This window comes from Pogona vitticeps, chromosome 1 (genome assembly GCF_051106095.1).
Source record: "Pogona vitticeps strain Pit_001003342236 chromosome 1, PviZW2.1, whole genome shotgun sequence".
In the NCBI taxonomy this organism is placed as follows: domain Eukaryota; kingdom Metazoa; phylum Chordata; class Lepidosauria; order Squamata; family Agamidae; genus Pogona; species Pogona vitticeps.
The window spans coordinates 86379583-86403697 of record NC_135783.1 but is presented as its reverse complement, the minus strand read 5'-3'; the positions used below and the strand labels follow the sequence as shown (position 1 = coordinate 86403697).

Here is a 24115-nt window from a genome sequence, read left to right as displayed (position 1 = left end):
TGCTGCTTTTAGAAAAGATTTACTCCAGCAGATTTTCTTCCCTGAAGCAAAATTTGAAGAAGAAAGATACATTTTTTTTCTCATTCACCTCACAGCCAGCCATTCTCTGTATCATTATTCTTCTGTGGCCTTGGACAGCAATTACTCTATGCCTGTGATCAAGTCCATGCAAGCCATAAGTCTACAGTCTGTTAGCAAAATGTCTAGAATAATGAGGAAGGGGATTAAAATGTCAGCAGCATACAGATCATTTCTCTCATCTCCAGGTCCTCACATTAGTCATTTTACAAAGAAAGAACCTTCACAAAATTGAAGATCAGAAATCAACTACTGTTATGTAGGCACAGGAGAAATACGAATTTCTGGTCACTATAGAGATAATATTAAATACTGAAGAAAAAGAAACCTACTTGTGTCAGGGGAGAACAGATGAAAGATTAAACCAGTATACTCCTCCCCTGCACATGTTCCTTCCCTGTGCCAACGTAGGCTGTGGTGCTGCTGCTTGCCAACTTATACAAGATGACTAGCCTCTATGTCTTTCAAAAAGCATCAATGCTTTCTAATTTCTGAGAATTTATTCCTCCCAAGGGTTTTGCTATTTTTCAAAAAATCTGTAATGCCAGAATCTTAAATGCCAGATCTTATGTTGATAAGAACCAACTGTTCAGTTTTCTAAAACTAGCGAGACGTAACAAAGAGCGCAATTCAAACATTAGATGTCACTTTTGAAAATTTATTAGAACTTCAGCATGAGCATTTTAGTTTGTGTGTGCGCGCGTGCACACACGCACGCACGCACGCACGCACGCACGCACACACACACACACACACACACAAAAATAAATATACCTCATGAGTCTGGTTAAAGTGTTCTGCATGAACATACACATGTCCATCCCATCCTAGAGTGAAGAAATAAAACAGATGAAATGATCATGAATTATGCTACTACCAAAAGAGAAAAATGCACCAGTGATATTCACAATTCACATCTCATGACTTCAACTGAATTTACACTGGCTACATTCTCTATATGACGTCCTTACACTATGTGCTCCTAACTATGAGAAAAAAAGCAACACACCGTCACACCTTCAATATTTCAAATATCAAGGTTTTTAAGCAGATGAAAGTGTCTCTTATTTGTCGTTCGCTTGTCAAGCTCATTTATATAAATTATATTGCTATTTTTATAACATCTTTTCTAAAAAACTTCTTCCAGAGTGCAAACATATTGAATAAATAAACAAAGGCGGGAGCAAGGAGTCAAGCAGAACCTAAGGTGTAGATCAAAAGCAGACCACTAACTGTAGCTCTTTAGATTTGGTCAGATTGCAGCTCCTATGATGTTGCACCATAGACTATAATGGCTAGGGGTCATGAAAATGATAGTCAACCATAGCTGCCCATTTCTACTGGAAAATAATCAAACATCCACTAGTCCTTTGAATACTGGTGTGTAGATATGTAAAGATCAGTACTGTAAATGTCACGTATCTCTTTATGTGATGCACACAAGCAAGAGAGATAGCAACCTTCTTCCTGCCCACCTTGAACTTCGATACTTGGCGGAACGCCTACTCCCACCAAGATCTACCCGTGTCACTCGTGCGAGCCAGGAGGTGAGGCTGAGGAGCCTGACGCCGAGGGAGGCCCGGAAGGAAAAGACAAGAAATCGGGCCTTCTCGGCGGTGGCTCCTCGCCTCTGGAACAACTTACCTCCTGAGATTCGCGTGGCCCCCTCGCGGGGTATCTTTAAGAATCAATTAAAAACATGGCTGTTTCGGCAGGCCTTCCCATCAGATAATCCCTGACGCCCCTTGACACCTTTTTTCCTCTCTTATTGTTCCTCCCACCTTGTGTAATGTCTTACTATTTAATAATTGTTTTATATATCAATTTTATTGTATTATTTATGTTGTTAGCCGCCTAGAGTGGTCCTGACCTGACCAGATAGGCGGGATATAAATAAAACAAAATAAAATAAAATAAAATAAAACTGATCTAGAACATAAAAGAAATCCCAAAATGTTTGTCATTTGGCATGGCTACATAACACAGAGTCAGGGAAGTATGCATGGTGAAGGCCCTTGGGATCTATATATAAAAGAGAAGAGCCATCACATTCTTTAAATTATGAGCCATGAATTTCTCATTTCACAGACAAAGGGAGGATTTATATTACAAAATTTTGTAAATATTTCAGTCAGCCAGCTGCCCCTCCATTTCTTGATCTGCTGTTTTTCTTTATATTCATCTATTTCTAAATAATTTTGCTCCTCTTTTCTACCAAAGAAGAAAGGCATTTTCTCATACAGTAGCCTTGTCAGTACTGTATTTCATTTTTAAAGCAACCCAAACAGTGTACTAGGGAAAGCAAAACAAAGATCTAAACTGTCAATGAATACAAGGATGTATCTGTTCATGGAGGAGAATAGAAAAACAAAGACAAGACTGATTCACAATGGAAATGTTTGATACAAATTCACACCAATGATCATGGCACATCTCTGTTTTTACAGGGCTTATGTTAACATTCGCCTGGCAACCAGAGCTACAGTCTGCGAAATGTGGACAGTTATGAATAGCATATCAATTAAAAGCCAAGGAAGGCATAATTCCCTGAAAAGGCTTGAACGCAAAGATGATTAACTTCAGTTAAATGATCCCAAAGATTAAACAGAATAAAGGCTATGCCAGATTAGATTAAAGGCTTGATCCTATTTCCCGCAACAACCAGGTGCTGGTTGCCTGTTGTGAAAACCAAGTCCACCAGCCAGCTTTCTCTTACTGTTACTTGGAGACATTATCTTATGGTTACTTAGAGACATTCTTTCCCACAGCCAGATTCCACTCAAGAAATGATCTTTATTGAGCAGAACTTGGGTGAAACTAACTGCATATGATGACGCAATCCAAGTCAGACATTTCTTTCTCACATAATGCAAAAGCAGAGAGAGAAGCATATTGTGGCTAGCTATGAGAGCGACATCTTGGGCATTTGCTATAATAATGAATAAAACCCAGTCATCACCCTTCATCTCCAGCCCTAATTTACTGACCCCACAAATGAAAGCAGCACTTTTCAGTACTGCCTTGAAAAATGTCACATTATGGTCTGGTCAGATTATTCATTGCCACTGGCTGTTCCAAGTTGCCATGGTTTCAAGTGCTTTTCAAAGAAAATGAGTTTGTTATCCACATTAACCATACAATTATGAAAACAAAAGGATTTGGCAAAGGGAGAGCTGCACAGAGATTTTCTCAGTAAGAAGCAACAGTGTTGAGGAAAACTGGCAAAAACCTGCAAAATTAAATTGTATTTCAGTCCAGTGGGGGTTACCCTCAGGCAAGTAAACAGAGGACTGCAGTCTAAATAGCTTTCTTACAACTCTGATCCCCCCCCCCCCCATTACCGAACTGCAGGCAAAGGAAAATGACCCTTTTAACAGCCTAGAAAACCAATCAGGTTTATCATTCCATCTGCATAAGGTCTTATTCCTCTGAACAGTAAGAGGGTCAGAAGAAAATGTTTGAAATAAAACTGACTATGCTGAGTAAAGACTATATAACTTGGGTTATCTTGGTAATGAATCAAATGCATCACTAGCTTGACAAGATTTTAAAGAACACCGATAGCATACTCAGCAACCCGATGCAGAATGAAATAATTTCTGTTTTTTATTATCCCTCTTAGGCAGCCTTGAACCTTTGGCAGCTAACTTTCTTAGAGACATAAATGCTTCAGAACTTTAAAGGGCGCACGGCAAATTGATTTCCACCAACACTTGCCTGCGGCCGAGACAGTACCATGACAGCATTCAGATCAGATCCTGAGCAAAATGTATTTTCTGCACCACGGACAATAAGTCCTTTCCCATTCTTCCAGTTTTCCAATTCAGCAACCTTTTCCTGTAATTCTACCATCATGGTTCCTGCCATTAAAGAGAAAGCACAGCCAAAGGATATCTTTAGTCTGCAGCTTTGGAACACACCCAACACAACAGAATATAAGAGGCAGTCATTGGTGTCAATCCTTTTTTTAAACAATAGGTTTATTACTAACATGTAGCAAAGCAGCAGGAGAAGATATAGAGCATGCATGAACAACTGTGTCCCACCAGATATTTTTGACTTACAAATCTTGTCAGCAGAAGCCAAAACAGCCAAGTCACATGATTGGTGTCCACTGAGGAATAGATCCTTCCTTCATTAGCAGCAATTTGTGACTGAGATTTACACCATTTGACTCACAAGTTAATAAGATTCCGCCAACTCTTTCTACTATTTACTTGCTTTTGAGCATTTACTGTGCTCTCTCTAGTGGGGATAAATGTGGTGGACCTCTCTCTCTCTTTTTTATTTTAATTTTTTTAAATTATTATTATATAACAAACAAACACAACAATCAAAGGAATACAAATACTGTACAGGGGGGAAAGGAAAAGAAAAACAAGACAAAACAAAACATAAACATAGGGAAGTGCTTACAATAATACAATATCTAATATAATCTTGACTCCATGGCTGTGTTACAGTACTAAAATCCATAACATATATTATATTCTCTACTCATGTTTGTTTCTTGGCCCAATCATAAAACATTTTCCAGCTTTCTTTAACATATATTCTCGGGTTTTCACGTAATGCATCTGACAAACTATCTATTTCTGCAATATCTAATAATTTTTGAAACAGTTCCTCTATCTTCCCATTTTCCTGATTTTTCCATTTTTGGGCCCAGATCAGACTTGCAGCTGTAAATATGTGTGACAACATATATTTAATTTTTTTATCATCAATTTATGGCATTATATTCAGCAAAAACATCTCTGGTTTATAAGCTATTTTCTGTTGTATAATTTCTTGTGTAATAACTTTTATCTGTCTCCAAAATCTTTTTGCTTTATCGCATGTCCACCACATATGAAAAAAATTCCCGGGTTGCTGAGAATACTTCCAACATAAGTTGCTAACCTCCAACATCATTTTTGCCAGGTGTGAAATGCCATCTATAAAACATCTTTAAAACATTTTCTCTCAGGTTTACTGGTTTAATCAATCTATAATTGTCATTCCACATTCAAGTCCAATCATCTATATCTATATTGTAACCAAATTTTTGTGCCCATTTAATCATCACTGCTTTCACCCTTTCATCTTTTAAATTATATTCTAACAAAAAGTATACATTTTGTATAATTTTATCACTAGTATAAATCTATAACTCATCCATCTGAACCTTCCCCTCATAAAAACCCATTATTTTGTCTTTTTTAAACCTTGATTCTAATTTTAACGTTGCCCAGCAGTCTGTCTGTAGACCCATTTCCTTCAGCTCCTGTATATGTTTTAATTGTTCTTTAATTAAGAGCTCTTTATACATATGTCTCCATTCTTTCAAAATTAAAGGTTGTGTAAAAGCTTCCAAAGGTGCTACCCATATCGGAATTATTTTATACATTTACCCCTGAAATTTTTGCCAGACCGGATACAGCGCTTTTCTTACAATATGTGCTGAAAAAGGTGTTTGGTCTTTGCCCTTCCCATACCACATATATGCATGCAATGCTAATCGTAAATCATGTCCTTCCAATTTTAAAAGTCTTTGGTCTTCCAAAGTAATCCATTCCTTTATCCAGTTCAAGGCACAAGCCTTATAATATAGTAGACAATTTGGCAAGCCCATTCCTCCTCTTTCTTTTAAGTCCTGTAAAGCTCTGAGTTTTATTCTTGGTCTTTGGACCACTCTCTGTTAGGTCTTCAAGAAAAAGAAATGTAATTAACAATTGGTTAGTGCAGGTGGAGTTATTCAGTCACTGCTTATGTGACAAGAAGGACACAGCCATGAGGAATTAATTACCATGAGGCGAACCACTAATTTGATTGGTTGGAGGTAGTATAAATTAAGAGGCTGGCTAGTGTTCCCTTCACAGTTCTATCTTGACTGTCATGCTTATGTTCTGTCCCTTTGACTGCTGAATGCCTATGTTTACGTTCCTGTGAGCACTATGTAAATATGTACAGTAAGTAAATATTTTCTGTACTTATTCCTGATGTCTTCCTGTGTGCCTCACTACGCTGGAGCTTCTGGTCCAAACCTTCGTAAGGAGAAAATCTTCTGCTGTGTTTTTAAATGCTAACACTCTCTTCATATTTTCACACAGCCCCGGCAGTGGCACTGGAGGTGGCGATCGGGCCGCCACAGCCACAGTCAACGGGCAGCTGTGAGTGGTGGCCAAGCACGGCTCCTCCTTCACCTCTGCCTCCTGCTGCCGCTGCTGCCCAATCACCTCCTCCTGCGCCACTGCTGGGGCTCACCTCAAGCTCATGCCGTCACCTTGTTCCCTGCCTAAAGGGAGCCCACAAGTGGTGCTGGAAGAGGCAAGCGGGTGGCTGCAGCTGCAGTAACTGGGCAGCTGCGAGCTGTGAGGAAGGGCCGAGCACAGCTCCTCCTTTGCACCCACCTCCTGCTGCCGCTGCTGCCCAATAGCCTCCACCAATGCCACTGCTGGGGCTCAGCTCAAGCTCACGCCGCTGCCTTATCCCCTGTCCGAAGGGAGCCCACGGGTGGCGCTGGAGGAGGCAATTGGGTGGTGGCAGCAGCAGCAGGTGGAGGTGAAGGAGGAGCCACACTTGGCCATCCTCGGCTGCCCATTAACTGCAACTCTGTTGCTGCAGGAGCGCAAGTGAGTGAAGCAGAGTGCAGTGCAGGAAGCCTGGGCCAAGGCCCTGCCTATATTTGGGGAGGGGAAAAAGGCGTCCCCTGGGCAGCCCTCTGGAGGATGTGCCAGCCCTGAAGGTGCCCACTGATTTGGGCACTCAGGCTTAAAAGGGTCAAAATTGGGGGCATCTTAAACATAGGGTCCTCTTATACACGGAAAAATACAGTATTCTAATACTGGGTGCCTCTGATCAGTTTTCATTGTGATGTTTCCTACACAAACACTATGATAATGTAAAATGTAGCAACTTCAATCCTCTTTAGTCTTTCTGTCTACAGAGCTGCTTCTATCAGCAGAAAATGGGGAGGGGTCAATTTTCTACCCATGCAATTTCCCTGTGTCTTCAGAATCTCTTCTAACACCAGGGTGATCATGGAGCTACAATGGTTAGGGGACAGTCCTGTTGTATAAAATTCAGTCCATGGACACAATGTTGGATTCTGGAGGGGTCCATCAACTTTGCCCCTGTCAACAGCATTCATTCATTTATCAGTGCCAAAGAAATTTCACTACTGCCTATAGCTTTATAGCTATTATTCTTGTCTCCAGTTTTTATCTAAAATATCTCAAGTTCTATCCCAATGTTCACTGGCAATGATGATTACCATATACAGCATCAACTGGGGGCAAACGGGTGGTGGTGCTTCGGCTATATGATAACTTCTGCTCTGAGAAAGTCTCGTGTATTCCAGAATTTATTTATTTATTTATTTATTTATTTATTTATTTATTTATTTATTTATTTATTTATTTATTTATTTATTGTATTTATACCCCGCCTATCTAGTTATTTCGACCACTCTAGGCGGCTTACAACATAACAACAAGACTTTTCTGTTGTTTTGGCATTCAGTGAAAATTATGGAAGCAGTCCTGAGTGAATCCAGTTGTAGCTATATACTGGAAATCTTTGTCAATACTGGCTCCGCACCTGGAGCCTTAAGGAAAACCCAGGTTATAAACTTGAATACCTTATGCCATAAAACAAACGAAGAAGAAGAAGAAGAAGAAGAAGAAGAAGAAGAAGAAGAAGAAGAAGAAGAAGAAGAAGAAGAAGAAGAAGAAGAAGAAGAAGAAGAAGAAGAAGAAGAAGAAGAAGAAGAAGAAGAAGAAGAAGAAGAAGAAGAAGAAGAAGAAGAAGAAGAAGAAGAAGAAGAAGAAGAAGAAGAAGAAGAAGAAGAAGAAGAAGAAGAAGAAGAAGAAGAAGAAGAAGAAGAAGAACTGGGACTGAGGGTGTGATCAGATGGGGAAATATATCACACTCCAATCCACTCCCAAGCTGGACCTTTTTGTTCCAACTGTAGGGCCTCTGCTTTTGGGGAGGCTGCAGCAACTGCTCAGCGGACAGAAAGGTAAGAGACAACATTTCCTCTAATTTTTTGCTAGCATGGGGTGGGGTACCCAGGTACCCACCCCATGTGCGTGGGGTTCTAGCTGCAACCAGAAGCAAAAGGGCAGGGACTCTACATCAGCTGTGTGGCCCTGATCCAATGCTATGAAACACTGATCTAGCACTGTGTGGCTGTGCAGTTTAGAGGGAACATTGGCAAATGACCATTTCCAGTACAATCAGGCATGTGCCTCTGCAACCATCTATTCACAACCTAAGTCTTATTAAATTGTTTTTCTAAGCCTAATGAATTTTGTGTTATTACAATTTCTATGAATCACAATATCCACATCAGCACCTCTACATTTCAAAGCTAAATTTTCTCACTGCTAATGCTGCATGTTAGGGTGTGGTTTCTTATTTTTGCTTTAGCACCTACATAATGGAAGCAAATCCATTAAATTCTTAATACTGTACCTGTAAATGCATTCATGAACTTTGGGTTGTTCAGTGTGAGAATCCCAATGCCGTTATCTTCTTTAGAAAGATCAATGGATCCACCAGGGAACTGCTGAAGCTTCTCTTTCACTGCGTCCTCCTCAAAACCATGGGTGTGGTTGTAAAGAGACACCATTCTTAGCTGCAACAGCCTGCTTTTAGTAATATGAGGGAAGCTCTTCCCCAATAAGACTGCCATTTCTGGAAAAAACACACATCAGAAGAGTCAACCCTGGCCACGTTGCCAACATTTTGCTCAAGATCAAACCACTCTGCTCGAAAAGCAACAATTGTCTGATTCAATCTAACAGCAAGATCACAAAAGTGCCAAGAGATAAACATACTGGAGGAAAGCAGACAACAGGGAAGCCTTTGAGCCATTTAGGGAAGAAACATGAACCTCCCTGCTGGCAAAGGACTGGGATAAGCATTAAGAGTGGAAGCGAATTCAGATTGAGCTGAACAGATCAGGAGGCCACTTCTGTGATATGAGGATTATTTCTAGTGAAAAATCTGCTTTGAATTATTCTACAAAGTTTTAAGAATCTCTAAATATTTCTTATTAATGTACAAAAATGTGCTCAAAAGCAATTTTGTGGTGTTTAATGTATTTCACATATGCAAAATGTCAAGGGCCACACTCTTCCATCATGGCCATCCCTGCATGATATCTGGTGGCAACTCATTCATCATTAGGCATCCTTCAGTCTCGAAAGACTATGGTACAGCGTCTAGTGTGGCTGAGAAGGCCGATTCAAGAGTGACAATCCCTTCCACACTGAAGACAAATACAATCTGTCCCCCGTCCAGCTCCCTGATTTTGCTGCTTTCGGGACTGCCTCTTTGCCTCGGCCTGCTGGACAAGGGTCTCTTCAAATTGGGAGAGGCCATGTTGCACCGCCTGCCTCCAGGCTGAACGCTTAGATATCAAGGTTTTCCATCTGTTGAGGTCCATTCCTAAGGCCTTCAGATCCCGCTTGCAGATGTCCTTGTATCACAGTTGTGGTCTCCCTCCAGGGCGATTTCCCTGCACTAATTCTCTGTACAGGAGATCTACAGCATCACTTAAAAGATTGGGGAATAGTGGCCAGAAAACCACAAAGAACCATGCAGTGTAACTGCTTGGCGGACAAAGCATTATGCACCAATTCCAGCTGTCTCCAACTTGTAATAATGCAAGCTGTTCATCACCCCGTTAAAAAGAGCATGAATACTCTCTTGTGCAATTGGCACAAATTAAAAAGGGAAAGAAAAGACAACTGCATACCTAACCGACCATTGTGCATGTGGAAAAAAACAAGCTGGATTCTTGTAGAGTTTCACCACTAAATAAAATTGACAGAATGCTAGGGTGTTAAGGGAAATTCCTTGCTCATTTCAGTGATGTGGCTTCTAATAATAGAAGTATTAAAAGTATTAAAATTTAGCCAATATGATGGGACTAGCAATGAATATAAAATGGGGTTCAAGAGGTGTATACCATTTACAGACTATACACCACTCAGCATCTAGGCTACAATGGGACTATACAATATAGCAGTACTATATTGGGTCTGATCTTCAAGTATGGGAAGATATGTGCCTTGCTCCCTTCAACTGAGGCCCAGGTATGTGGTCTCAAGGTATAAGCGCAGAGGTACACTCTGCCCAGCATCAGAAGAAGAATGGTACCAGCTACTTCCTTCTTACATCAGAAGAACAAGTTGCCTTTGAGCCCAAGACACAGGATAAATACACAGGACAGATTTCGAATATTTCCACTATTGAGACTTCAGGTACATGTGCACAGGCCCTTTTCAGAACTAATGCACACTTATTTCACAAATCAGAAACTGGTAAGTGGCTAAACAACATATGGTATATTGCTGCAAGTGACTGCTTTTAAAGACAGGTAAAAGAAAAGCAGGGCTCCAATGCAGGTTGGAATTTAGCGTAACAGAGCACAGTGGTTAAGTGTCTTTTTAAATGTTAAAATTATTCACAAGGAGCAGAAATTCCTGCAGAGAGTTAGTAGCAAATGGTTGCAAAAGTTAGGGATTTGAATCTGATTGAAAAGAAATGAAGAGTGAGGGGAGATGATTTACAACCATTTCCCCAGAAGTGCCTTCTGCCACCTCCCTTGCTGTTGAAAGGTGTTCCCCAAGATCTCCAATCTGCTAGAACATATTTGAGGGGAAGGAGACTAGGAGTTGCAAGAGAGATCACACCAAAAGTGGCCTTCCTGTTCTCGATCTAGTGAGTATCCCTTAAATATCTCCAGGGAGGAGTTGATTTAAATAAGAAAAATTAAATTGATTTAAATCATAATTTATTTATTTTTTTAAATCTGGGGTGGGCTTTTTTGACAAATTAAATTTTAAAAATTGTTATTTTTATTTGAATAATGATTTAAATCAATTTGATTTTTTAAGAAAATATTTTATTTTTATCCAACCTAAATATCTTGATGGAAGCTTGCAATTCATAAAGAATGTACAGCTTTGAAATTGTACCACTGCAGTAATTTTATCCCAGCAACTGAAAAGGGAGGCAACAAATATGCAGTATAGCCGGTCAACTGTATAGAGTATTCATTATACAAATCAGGATGACTGAGTCACATGACACAAGATGGAATAACATTTTTTGCTCTCTTCTCTCACGCTAGTCATTGTATATCATGATCTATCTGCATTTACAGTCATTTTTAAAAAGGATATTGTGATTTGGCTCAAGCACAAAAAAGAATATACTTACGTTACTATATTGCTAATAGCTTGAAACTGAAACCACTTCAGTAAGCAAGCATAGTACTGGAAGTTATGCCGCCTTCCATATCAAAAGAGATTCCAGAGTTCCCATTTTTCAAAAAGAGGCTATTAATATCCGATTTGGAAAAAAAGGTCTTTATTTTTTAAATTTCTAACATTTGATTTAATAGGTTATCTAATATGAAGAGCCAATTAACATTTTTATAGTCTCCTTGACCACTAAACATTTGTTCCAGTAAGCTTTACCAAGCATATTTTCTGGCTGTTTATGTACAGTGGTGCCTCACATAGCGACATTATCCGCGCAGCAAAAATCGCTGCTAAGCGATTTCGTCACTATGCGATTTTTAAAAGCCCATAGAAACGCATAAAAACCCTATGGGCAAAAAACTGACCTTAAAGCGAAGATCCTCCATATGGCAGCCATTTTCGCTGCCTCTTAAGCGAGGAATCCATCCCTAAACACAGCGGGTGGCCATTTTTTTACCCGGTGGCCATTTTGGAACCGCTGATCAGGTGTTAAAAAATCATCGCTTTGCGATGATCAGTAAGCGAAACAAGGAAGGGATCATCACAAAGCGAAAAAAACCCATTTAAAACATTGCAAAATCTTCATCGCTATGCGGTTTCGTCGCTAAACGGAGTGCCCGTTAAGCGAGGCACCACTGTACCTGTTTTATTTGACATATCTGACATATCTCTGCCCTAAAAGGCTCCCAGAGTCACAGATATCAGAAATAAGACGATCCCTGCCAGAAAGCTAAAACAAATGCCACAAAAGGAAAAATGTTTGGGAAGGGAGGAATCCAAATGTAGGCACTATATTCTTGGTTACAAAGTTCAGCAGGTAATCTGTTTAGGCAAGCAAGTAACAAATTTAGGACAGTAGGACACAGCTGGATTGAAAAGCAACATAAAGGCTCCTCTTCTCTCTGTTGCCAGTGGATATTGGAGAATGAGATAATTTCAGCAGAGCTCAGTAAATTTGGATCCAGTTGGCACAATGGATGATGGCTTTTCCTTTGCTTATAAGATTCTCCCGGAAAACCTAAGAATTCAAGCAGTATTCTAACTTCAGGATGAAACTGAGCATGCATGAGATAATTCTGCTGGTGGTTGTTGCCGTGGTTTTTAATGATTCGGGGAAATCTTGATTAATGTTTGAACCACTATTTTGCACAATATAATGAATGCCTTTCCATCATAGACTCTCCCAAGACTGTTGGCCTCCAATGACCATCAGAGCTAGAAAACAACGTAAATTAACAGGTTTGATGGAGACTGGAATCCAATAACCTCTGGAAGTTCACATTATTTCCTGCCCTTGTTGTATATCCTCCCTCCCCAGCATTTCATTTGCCCCTGCTAGGTATGATAGACCACAGACATATACAAACCCTTCTACAATCAAAGTAGATAAAGAAAAACAGTGCCAGAGAAAAGTAACTCCTTCTCATTACACAGAGGCATTAAAGGGCTATAAAGCCTCCATTTTAATGTTTCTATATTAAAAAGCTACTCTCCCATGGGACATGTGTTCCTAAAGAACTGGATAACAATTAGTGTGCTTTGTATAATCCAGACTATGAGTGTGACTATATAACCCAATTATTCCAGCCTAGATCTAGGTTTAAATCAGGGTATTTTCGAGATGCAGTTTGTTATTTGGGGTAATCCTTACATCCACATACAAGGAATGATGACACTATACCCCAAGCAAACTTGTCTGGATCTCTAGACCAATTTTCTTTCCTTTTAAAGGGAAAGAAAAATAACTGGGGGGAAAAAAGAGTCTCCTGACTCCTCCTCAATGCTTTGCATAAGCTACTTAACAATCTTGAGAAATAGGAAGCTTCCTTTCCTGTCGAAGGGAAGGTGGATGAAGCTTTCCACTTCTTTTTAATTGTTGCTAACCAGCACAGTGGATCAGCAATTATTTGAAAGGGCTTTAAAAAATAAAATAAAATGGAAACCATCCCCTCCCTTTCCCTCATCAGACAAGCAGCAAGGAAAGCTTCCCATTTCTCAGGATCATTAAGTGACTTAAGGACAGGGACATTCAGCCAGTCACTTTAATTCAATCCCAGCGAACACACACAACGGAACCAAACCAAAACGAGGCAATCCTACCTACACTTGAAAAAAAAAAATTAAAAAAGTAGCCCCTGACAGGAACCCCAAAAGATGCAGGTAGGGATTGATTGGGGCATGCTGGTTCGTGATGGCACATACATCATGTGGCCAGTGGAAAAAAGAACGAACCAGCCTGTCCCAAATTCAAACCAGAGTGCCGGACAAATGTCCATCTGATTGCACCCTATGTTGTTCTGTTCTGCAGCTATTTTTCCTGGATTAATACCAAACAAAACAAGCATATCATTGCAAGATATATGTTCCTGCAGAACCAGAATACTGGAAGTTTTCTGTGTTTAACCAGTTGTTAATAGATATAACATTTAAAACTAGCGAAACACTCATCAAAAGCAAGTCATACCTGCAGTAGGTCCACTAAAATCAATGGAACTTTGGAGTGTTGACTCACCAAATCCTCATTTATTCAATGAGCGTACTCTACTGCACTTTACTACACTAAGCAACAGGATTTTGGCCACTAATCTTTTTAATTCAATTTTACTTCTGAATGAGACATACTTCACTTAAATTAAGTACTATACCCCATAGAATTTTACATAGGACAAACAGGAAATTTTACATTGGGCAAATTAAAAAGTTTATTTTTAAAAAGTTTGACACAAATCTGGCATTAGAAATAATAAACAAATAAATAATAACTCCCAAGACAAAATGAACAGTGGGGAAACGCTTCAGTCTCCCTGGACATTTTGTCTCTGACCTCAAGGGGGCCATGCCTGAATAAAAAAACTACAAAGACTAATTGTCACAGGAAAACAGATGAATAAGAATATGACAGTAATCCAACTATGGATCCCTCGGCCTGAAAGAAGACTGGGACCTTTATATCATTACATATTTTAATCTGTTTATCTGTACAGATTTGCCTGTATTACCACCCTAAAACACATAGAGCAGTAATAACATTACAATCTCTCTGTCCCTGTCCCTAGCTTTTCTGAATTTTGCGTAATCTCTTTCATCACACAAAGCCATGGGAGCTAAAGGAAGGAACTCAATAGGGCCTACTTCCAGATTAGCAGGCACAGGATTACAGCCTTACATTTCATTTATATTGTGGCAGAAATTCTCTTGTTTTGTTTTGTTTTCTTTTAAAGGCAGAAGCCAAACCAATGGCCTGTTTCTTTGCCACTCACATACATATACACACAGTTTCTTCCTATTAGGTCTGTCAACAGCATGTATATTGTGTTGAGATTTTGATATGAAAATGTATTAGAGATACTTATGACACTGTGATAGTAAAACCAACAACTTAGTCTATTTACATATATACGTACATAGAGAATAGACATTCCTCTGGCAGCATAACATGACATGAAGCAACACACAGCATAGGAAAAAGTGATCTGACTTACAGCAGTTAAAATAGACTAAGTCGTTGGTTTTACTCTCTCAGTGTCATAATGTCATAAATATCTCTGCTAACCAATATCCCCTTACCCTGCTGATGTTATGAAAATACACGTTATAATCAAAATTCTCAACATATTGCTGTATATACCACTTCACTCAAGTAAATACAAAATTACTTTTTAATTATTAACATTTACTTCAATCACCTTTTTTTGTTTAAAGGGACTCAGGCAGGCATACAACATAATTTTTTAAAAGAGCTAAATACAAAATTGAAGTAGATACAGTTGATCCTTTCCCCTGTCACTGCCCATACTCTTCCCCAGCCCTGGCAATGCATCTGAAACAAACAAATAAACAAATGTTCAGCCACAACACTAAACATTTCCCTTTTCTCTAGAACCATTTGGAAAATCAACTTTGAATTGATTTAAAAAGTTGGAATCAGTAACAGACCTGTTTAAAAATATACAAGAAATATTTTCTTTTTTTAAAAAAAAATGAAATCTAAAAGAAAAACTGACATTGTAATAGACTGTTGCACACATACCCCACTCTTCATCCTGGTCTCAAGACTGCAAAATGAGAACGTCTTAAAAATCTCTAAATAACTGTTCCTGCTAGATCTTCTAGTGGGTTTTTGAATGCTGTCTAGAAATGATCAATGTGTTTTCTGTTTTCCTTACAAGTAGCTATTTACTGCTGCTACAGCATGATGAAAACAGAAGCCCTGTCCCATGAATGCAACCAGCAATGCAAAAAACAAACAAACAAAAAAACCCAATAACAACAAACCAATTTGATTGAAATCTTGTAATCAAAGCAACTTGCTAGGAATATGTTATTTGTGACCTAACAGCAAGAGATCATGGCAAGGCAAAAATGGCTTCTGTCTGTAACATGTGAGCAAAACTGAATACAGTATACTTTATGACAAACACTAGAAGATTTTATTGCAGGATCACAACAGTAATATCAGATACTGTACAGAGGTCGACTATAATACAAAAGTACTGTACTTCTACAGGTGACTTTTTCTTTCTTCCTCCCCTTCCTCCCCATGCTCCCCATATTTACTGTCACAAGAAGATGAAGTAAATACTGTATTCTAACACACATTATCAACGATGAAGAAAGGGGATCCAGTTCAACAATCACTGAAGAACCACACATTATCCCAGCTTCTGACCACAAGGGAGGGCAGGCATAACTGGGCCCATTACTCCAAACAGACCTCTCTCTATATTCCCTTATATCTCTTATATCTAATATTCTCAGTATCCCTCTGCTGGGATCCTCATTGGTACTGGATTTGTCCTGATGAAAGCTTGCCATATGTATCGCAATGTTGATAGACTATTTTCAAAGCAAGGGTAGAAGAGATTCCATTTAGTGCTTGCCTTGCCTACACTTGGTTTTTTTTTTTAATTTTATGGTGGGATATAGAGGACACTTATTTTATGTACGAAAGCTGTTGACTGCAACTCCCACCAACCTTAGCTAGCAGACTACTCAGTAGTGAAGCGTTGTGGGAATTGCAGTTCCATGAGATGTGAAGAGCTCCATGAGCTCCATTCCTGATTTAGTAACCATTACAGTAAGCAACCTCAGATATGCAGATGATACCACTCTGATGGCAGAAAGTGAGGAGGAATTAAAGAACCTTATAATGAGAGTGAAAGAGGAGAGTGCAAAAAACGGTCTGAAACTCAACATCAAAAACACTAAGATCATGGCCACTGGTCCCATCACCTCCTGGGAAATAAAAGGGGAAGACATGGAGGCAGTGACAGATTTTATTTTCCTGGGCTCCATGATCACTGCAGATGGAGACAGCAGCCACGAAATTAAAAGACGCCTGCTTCTTGGCAGGAAAGTGATGACAAATCTTGACAGCATCTCAAAAAGCAGAGACATCACATTGCCAACAAAAGTCCGAATAGTCAAAGCTATGGTTTTTCCTGTTGTGATGTATGGAAGTGAGAGTTGGACCATAAAGAAAGCAGACCGCCGAAGAATTGATGCCTTTGAACTGTGGTGCTGGAGGAGGCTTTTGAGAATCCCCTGGACTGCAAGGAGAACAAACCTATCAGTTCTAAAGGAAATCAACCCTGAGTGCTCACTGGAAGGACAGATCCTGAAGCTGAGGCTCCAGTACTTTGGCCATCTCATGAGAAGAAAAGAGTCCTTGGAAAAAACCTTGATGTTAGGAAGGTGTGACGACAAGAGGAGAAGGGGACGACCGAGGATGAGATGGCTGGACAGTGTCTGCGAAGCAACCAACATGAATTTGACACAACTCTGGGAGGCAGTGGAAGATAGGAGGGCCTGGCGTGCTCTGGTCCATGGGGTCACGAAGAGTCGGACACGACTAAACGACTAAACACACACAGTAAGCATTCCAGGCCTTCATTTCCTGCCACAATACTGCCTGGGAGGCCTCTACTGTGATGCTTCCACTTCCCAAAGAAGTACCTCACCGACAGGGCATTGCAGCATCTTCCTCCCAAAGGGGCATTGCAGCAGGAAATGAAAACATATGGAGGAACTAAGTGTGGATTCCATAGAGGAATAGACCTTTTCGCAGGGGAGCAAAATAAAAGTGTCTACAGTTCTGCATCTGTGGCCTAAAATTCCCAGAATTCTGCCTCAGGAATTCTTGGAGAATTCTAGGAATTGGAGTTCACACACAAAACCCCCCAAAACAAATGGCACATCCCTAGTAACTATACATTCCAGCCAGGCAAAATTTTGACATTGTTAATAATATAAATAAATAAAATTAGTCCCATGCAAAACTCATTCTCCATTTCCCACAGAAGACTATAGAAGAAAGAAGAGAAAGAAAAGGGTAGAACGAGGCAGACATGCAAAGTGCTAACACAACAAATGCAAAGCCATTTCAGATCACAGAATGATTGGCAGTGGTGCTACAGCCCTTGGAAGTTTCTAGTGATACTCAGATCAATTATTTTTGCTTGGTCACCAAATCTGATCAGATACAACCTTTGACAACTGCTTGCTAAGACCATCTTGCAAACTAATCTATTTAAGTAGGGTGAGAAACATATGTTCTTTGCTTGCAACTCCCATCTGCTGTAGTTAGGATACCAATAGAGAAGGATGATGGGTGTTGCAGTCCAAGTATATCCAGTAGGGCAGTGGTCCCCAACCTTGGGCCTCCAGATGTTCTTGGACTACAACTCCCAGAAGCCTTCACCACCACCTCTGCTGGCCAGGATTTTTGGGAGTTGAAGTCCAAGAACATCTGGAGGCCCAAGGTTGGGGACCACCGCAGTAGGGCACGTATTCCCTGTTCTTGCCTACACTGAAGCATTCCCCATCCTCTTCGGGTGAGAAAATAGCTCTAAGCTACACCAGCCTAGAAAACTGTATTTCTATTCTTGCATAGTTTAATGAATTCCTGCTATGAATAGCAAACAACCTAACCTTAATAGAAGGCAGATATAAATCTTGTGCATGGGAGGTGAGGAGATGTAATCTGCTCAGTTTTTTAACATAAATTTTAAATAGACAGGTGCTTCAATCAACCACACCCACCCCAGATTTACAACCAAAGCTGTGGTAGTTTAAAAGCAGCAGGTACATTCATAGTAAAAGAAATTTGGAAATAATCACTGTGATGTATGGATTAAACTGCAAAGGAGTTGCTAAGAAGTTGACAATAAAATTTAAAATTAGAACGTTTTGCCTAAAAGCAATTAGAATTCTGTGCACACTGACAGTTCACCGTCAAATCTTCACACATTACGTTTTAGGAGAGACATTTGGGTAGCAGACTCAGAATATTCTTGAAAAAAATCAGGGGTTTCTTTTTTGCATCAGCTCTAATTTCCTTAAAACGAATACGGAAAATACGTTAAGAGACCATGACCGAACAGAAGAAGACAGGTGTCAGATTAGGAAATAATCCAATCTGCACTTAGTTCCAAGTAGATTTTACTGTATCAAAGGGATTCCAAGTAAACATCAAAGATGTTGATTCAAAGGAAAGTAAGGTTGCCAAATACCTCCTTCTCTTAAATAAGAAATATCTGACTGCTTTGCTTATCTCATTATTATTGTTCCCGATTCCCAGTTCATCATAGCTCTACAGAATATAAAGGGACTCCAGAGCCACTTCATTCAACCACTGAACAAGTGGCTCACACTATAGGACCTTCGACCTATCATGTCTCCACAGATCATTCCACACAATCTGATTTCAGTTTACCACAAAGAACAGTCTGCAAAGCAAACACATTCAGATAAATAACTATGCAAACATCTGTATGTTTACTTAGAAGTAAATCAAAGTTCAACTGGATTTCCCCAAGTAAGCGGATGTAAAGTTGTAACATAAAGCAAAGATATATAGAGTAAAATTGGATGTTAAGAGGAACACCTACTCCCTCCAATTAATCCACTTTCCTTCCAACACAGATTTCTTCAAAATTACGTGTCTTAGCAATAAGACTTGCCAATTAAGCCTGTGCTTCTCTTGAAATGACCAATTACACAACATGCTAAGTGCAAAGTACAGAAGTGAAGGAAATCATATGCTAAGATAAACAGACACCTTTCATTACTTCTAAATACTTGTTCTAAGTGTATTGCCTTGTTTAACTCTCAGTTTCTGAAGCATTGTGACATAATAAATCTACTTTCAGTGAAAACAATGTTTTCTGGAACGAAGTCCCACAGAATTTGATCAGTGAAAGTTACTCCAAAATAAGTACACTAACAGGACAATCTAACCTGAAAATTCAAAGTGTTCTAAAACAGAGAAATGTGTCCATGATCCATCCAACACAGAAAAAAAAATTATCCCTCTTCCGGAGATGCCACCAGTCCTTCCCCCTGAACCACATTGCCAAGAACATAGTAGATGATTGTCGGCCTCTGAATCCTTTGGATCTAAAGCATTCTCCAGTTTAGACACACCATAGATTCACCCTCTTCTTTTCACCTTTCACAATGTACTGGAATTCCTTCTCTGAGTATGAACTGGTTTCTTTCCCTTCCTTCCATACAATCCGTGGACTACCATCTCAGCAACTGCAGGAGGGTACAGCTAGGACCACAGCAAAAAATCTGAATCTTAAAGATTTTTCAGCCTTCAAACTCTGTAATATCCTTTACTTTTCAAAAAAAATTGTCCACCAGGAGTGAGAAATAACAAAAGAATACTATACAGACGCACAGAGTTCAACTTTAACCAAGTTTAATCTTCATAACAATTCATCTGAACATATGTAGAATACCATTCCCTGCAAATCTGACAATTCCTACATGAGAAAAGTACAGTACCCATTTGCCATCACTTAAAACACACCAAGAAAATCTCATACCAGCAAAGATTATTTCCTTAATCGTTAAACTGTATTGTAGGATTGGACTAGCTAAGTACAGTAGAACAGTTAGTTAGGTAGATGTTGGGACTGTGTATACAAGGAGTAAGACACGCTATGGAACTTTGGCTGAGTTGCATCATCTCATGGTGCCCCCAAAACAAGGGAATGGTAAACCACTTCTGAGTACTCTATATACCTAGAAAACCTTGAAGTGGGTTGTTATGAATCAGAATTTACTTTGTTGTTGTTTAGTCATTAAGTCATGTCCGACTCTTCGTGACCCCATGGACCAGAGCATGCCAGGCCCTCCTGTCTTCCACTGCCTCCCGGAGTTGGGTAAAATTCATGTTGGTAGCTTTGATGACACTCTCCAGCCATCTTGTACTATGTCATCCCCTGTCCTCCTGCCTTCACACTTTCCCAATATCAGGGTCTTTTTCAGGGAGTTTTCTCATGAGATGGCCAAAGTACTGGAGCCTGAGCTTCAGGATCTGTCCTTCCAGTGAGCACACAGGGTTGATTTCCTTCAGAATGGATAGGTTTGTTCTCCTTGCAGTCCAGAGGACTCTCAAGAGTCTCCTCCAGCACCACAATTCAAAAGAATTTACTTAATGCTACATAATTATTATAGGTAAAGATAAAGGTAAAGGTTCCCCTTGACATTTTTAGTCCAGTAGTGTCTGACTCTAGGGGATGGTGCTCATCCCGTTTTTCAAGCCGTAGAGCCAGCGCTTGTCTGAAGAGTTTCCGTTGTCACGTGGCCAGCATGACTAGGGAGTGAGGTTTTACCTTCCCACCGAGGTGGTACCTATTTATCTACTCGCATTTGCATGCTTTCAAACTGCTAAGTTGGAGAGGAGCTGGGACAAAGCGACAGGAGCTCACTCCGTTGCGTGGATTCGATCTTACAACTGCTGGTCTTCTGACCCTGAAGCACAGGCTTCTGCGGTTTAGCCCGCAGTGCCACCACGTCCCTTTTATTATAGGGCTGGCTAAATACCGCTTCCCCTAAAATAAGACCTAGTTAAGTGAAACCCTGCCCCCCCCACCACTGTGCAGCAACCGGAAGCAGATGACATGACTGTATTTGAATAAATGTAGATTGTTGTACATGAAAAAATATAAAACATCCCCTGAAAATAAGCCATAGTGCGTTTTTTGGAACAAAAATTAATATAAGATCCTGTCTTATTTTCGGGGAATGACAGTAGCTCAGTGAAGTATCTCAGTATAGAGCTTGATTCTCCTCTGTGCCTCAAGGGACAAAAGCCAGCCCACGTAGCCTTGAGCAGGCTGCACAGCACCCCTCATAAGAAGAAAATTGCAAATCTTTTCTGACTATTTTACTCCTAGAAAACTCTGGAAACCATCACCATAAATTGAAATCGACTTGACAGCAGGTAAAATTTATTATATTCTGGGATTAATACAAAGGGGTAGCCCACCAAGCAAAAAGAGAGAACTTAAAGCAAGATATAACGAAAGAAGACGACACACATTAATAAAGCCCCAAAAGCTAGGTTTGGCAGCTTTTAGCACCGCTTATTTAAGCACACAGGGCAAACGGGAGGAGAGGAAGGGAGTTGGACTGAATTGTCGCACTTCTGTCGTCATCTCTGCAAAGGAGAGGCAAGAAAGCCGTCACATCGAACACAAACCAAAGCCAAGATTACTAACCTGCACCCACAACGCGGGTCAAACCCTCCAGCGTCCCAAACAGTAATAACCTTTGTGTCACAGAGAAATGGTTCCCCCCAGGAAACCGTTGCCGTGCAAAAGAGATCCTGACCAGGAAGCCGACAGGCTTAACAATGGGACTTTATAATCATTTATAGAAAGTGCTGAAAAGATCTGGGAAATGTGCCCGCAGTGTGCCGGGAGAGAACTTGCGGGCAGGGTTCTTAACACCCATTTCTCATCTAATTTAAAGGAAAGTACGCAGAGGATTTCATGACTACTCTCGTGTGCGGGAAACTATGGGGTTTCAGAATATAAATACGCAGTATTTTCCACAGGGCAATGAACAGCCACCAAAGAATCACTAAGGCAACCCGTGTACACTTCAACACATACGCCCCCACGTGGCTTTGCCTTGCACTACCAACATGTGCACCGCCTCCCAGTGGAAACCGCCTCACTGTTCTCTTTTTGACTGCAGTTCGACAGCGCGGTGTGAACCCGCCTTACACACAATCGGAGCATCCATTTGTATCTGGCAGCGAAACTGACGCTTGTCCCCAAAAGCAGGAAACATCCGGCCAAACACAACTGAATTGGCTTCTTAAATTGGCCAAGTGTTAAATGGGTTAGAATTTAGTCTGCGATGTTGACAAGATAGTGTTTCGCTTGTCTTCCCCGCGGAGCTGTGTTCTCTTATAGTAACCTGTATTGTGCCCTGAAAAGCCAATACATTTCTAATTCTGCTTTAGTTCCAATCTGAATTGTTGTTGTTTAGTCATTAAGTCGTGTCTGACTCTTCGTGACCCCCATGGACCACAGCACACCAGGCCCTCCTGTCTTCCACTGCCTCCCGGAGTTTGGTCAAATTCATGTTGGTAGTTTCGATGACACTGTCCAACCATCTCATCCTCTGTCGTCCCCTTCTCCTCTTGCCTTCACACTTTCCCAACATCAGGGGCTTTTCCAGGGAGTCTTTTCATGAAATGGCCAAAGTATTGGAGCCTCAGCTTCAGGATCTGTCCTTCCAGTGAGCACTCAGGGTTGATTTCCTTTAGAACTGATAGGTTTGTTCTCCTTGCAGTCCAGGGGATTCTCAAGAGTCTCCTCCAGCACCACAATTCAAAGGCATCAATTCTTCGGCGGTCAGCTTTCTTTATGGTCCAGCTCTCACTTCCATACAACACTACAGGAAAAACCATAGCTTTGACTATTCGGACTTTTGTTGGCAAGGTGATGTCTCTGCTTTTTAAGATGCTGTCGAGGTTTGTCATCGCTTTCCTCTCCAGAAGCAGGAGTCATTTAATTTCGTGGCTGCTGTCACCATCTGCAATGATCATGGAGCCCAAAAAAGTAAAATCTTTCACTGCCTCCATATCTTCCCCTTCTATTTGCCAGGAGGTGATGGGACCACTGGCCATGATCTTAGGTTTTTTGTTGTTGAGCTTCAGACCGTTTTTTGCACTCTCCTCTTTCACCCTCATTACGAGTTTCTTTAATTCCTCCTCACTTTCTGCCATCAGAGTGGTATATCGGAGGTTGTTGATATTTCTTCTTGCAATCTTAATTCCGGCTTGGGATTCCTCCAGTCCGGCCTTTCACATGCTGTATACTGCATGTAAGGTAAGTAAACCGGGGGACAATATACAGCCATGTACTCCTTTCCCAATTTTCAACCAATCAGTTGTTCCATATCCAGTTCTAACTGTTGCTTAGATTTTTCAGGAGATAGATAAGGTGGTTAGGCACTCCCATTTCTTTAAGGACTTGCCATAGTTTGCTGTGGTCAACACAGTCAAAGGCTTTTGCATAGTCAATGAAGCAGAAGTAGATGTTTTTCTGGAACTCTCTGGCTTTCTCCATAATCCAGCACATGTTAGCAGTTTGGTCTCTAGTTCCTCTGATCCTTCGAAATCCAGCTTGTACTTCTGGGAGTTCTCGGTCCACATACTGCTGAAGCCTACCTTGGAGGATTTTGAGCATAAGCTTGCTAGCATGTGAAATGAGTGCAATTGTACGGTAGTTGGAGCCTTCTTTGGCACTGCCCTTCTTTGGGATTGGGATGTCAACTAATCTTTTCCAGTCCTCTGGCCACTGCTGAGTTTTCCAAACTTGCTGGCATATTGAGTGCAGCGCCTTAACAGTGTCAGCTTTTAAGATTTTAAATAGTTCCACTGGAATGCCATCACCCCCACTGGCCTTGTTGTTAGACAAGCTTTCTAAGGCCTTGACTTCACTCTCCAGGATGTCTGGCTCAAGGTCAGCAAC

General features: G+C 40.5%; 1 protein-coding gene across 2 annotated transcripts in view; it reads right to left on the bottom strand.

Moving 5' to 3' along the window:
* The window catches only part of ECHDC1 (ethylmalonyl-CoA decarboxylase 1), a 36229-nt gene extending 14093 nt beyond the window's left edge, over positions 1-22136 (bottom strand). The window contains exons 1-4 of one of the 2 annotated variants that reach the window (XM_020790724.3): positions 21848-22136; positions 8536-8757; positions 3796-3938; positions 853-905 (exon numbers count right to left, since the gene is read on the bottom strand). In XM_020790724.3, the coding sequence (XP_020646383.3) occupies positions 853-905; positions 3796-3938; positions 8536-8755 (416 nt within the window). In that variant the 5' untranslated portion in view covers positions 8756-8757; positions 21848-22136. The remainder of the gene's footprint in view (positions 1-852; positions 906-3795; positions 3939-8535; positions 8758-21847) is intronic. The other variant, XM_078383382.1, reaches the window with a different exon arrangement.
* Between the last annotated feature and the right edge of the window lie 1979 nt (positions 22137-24115).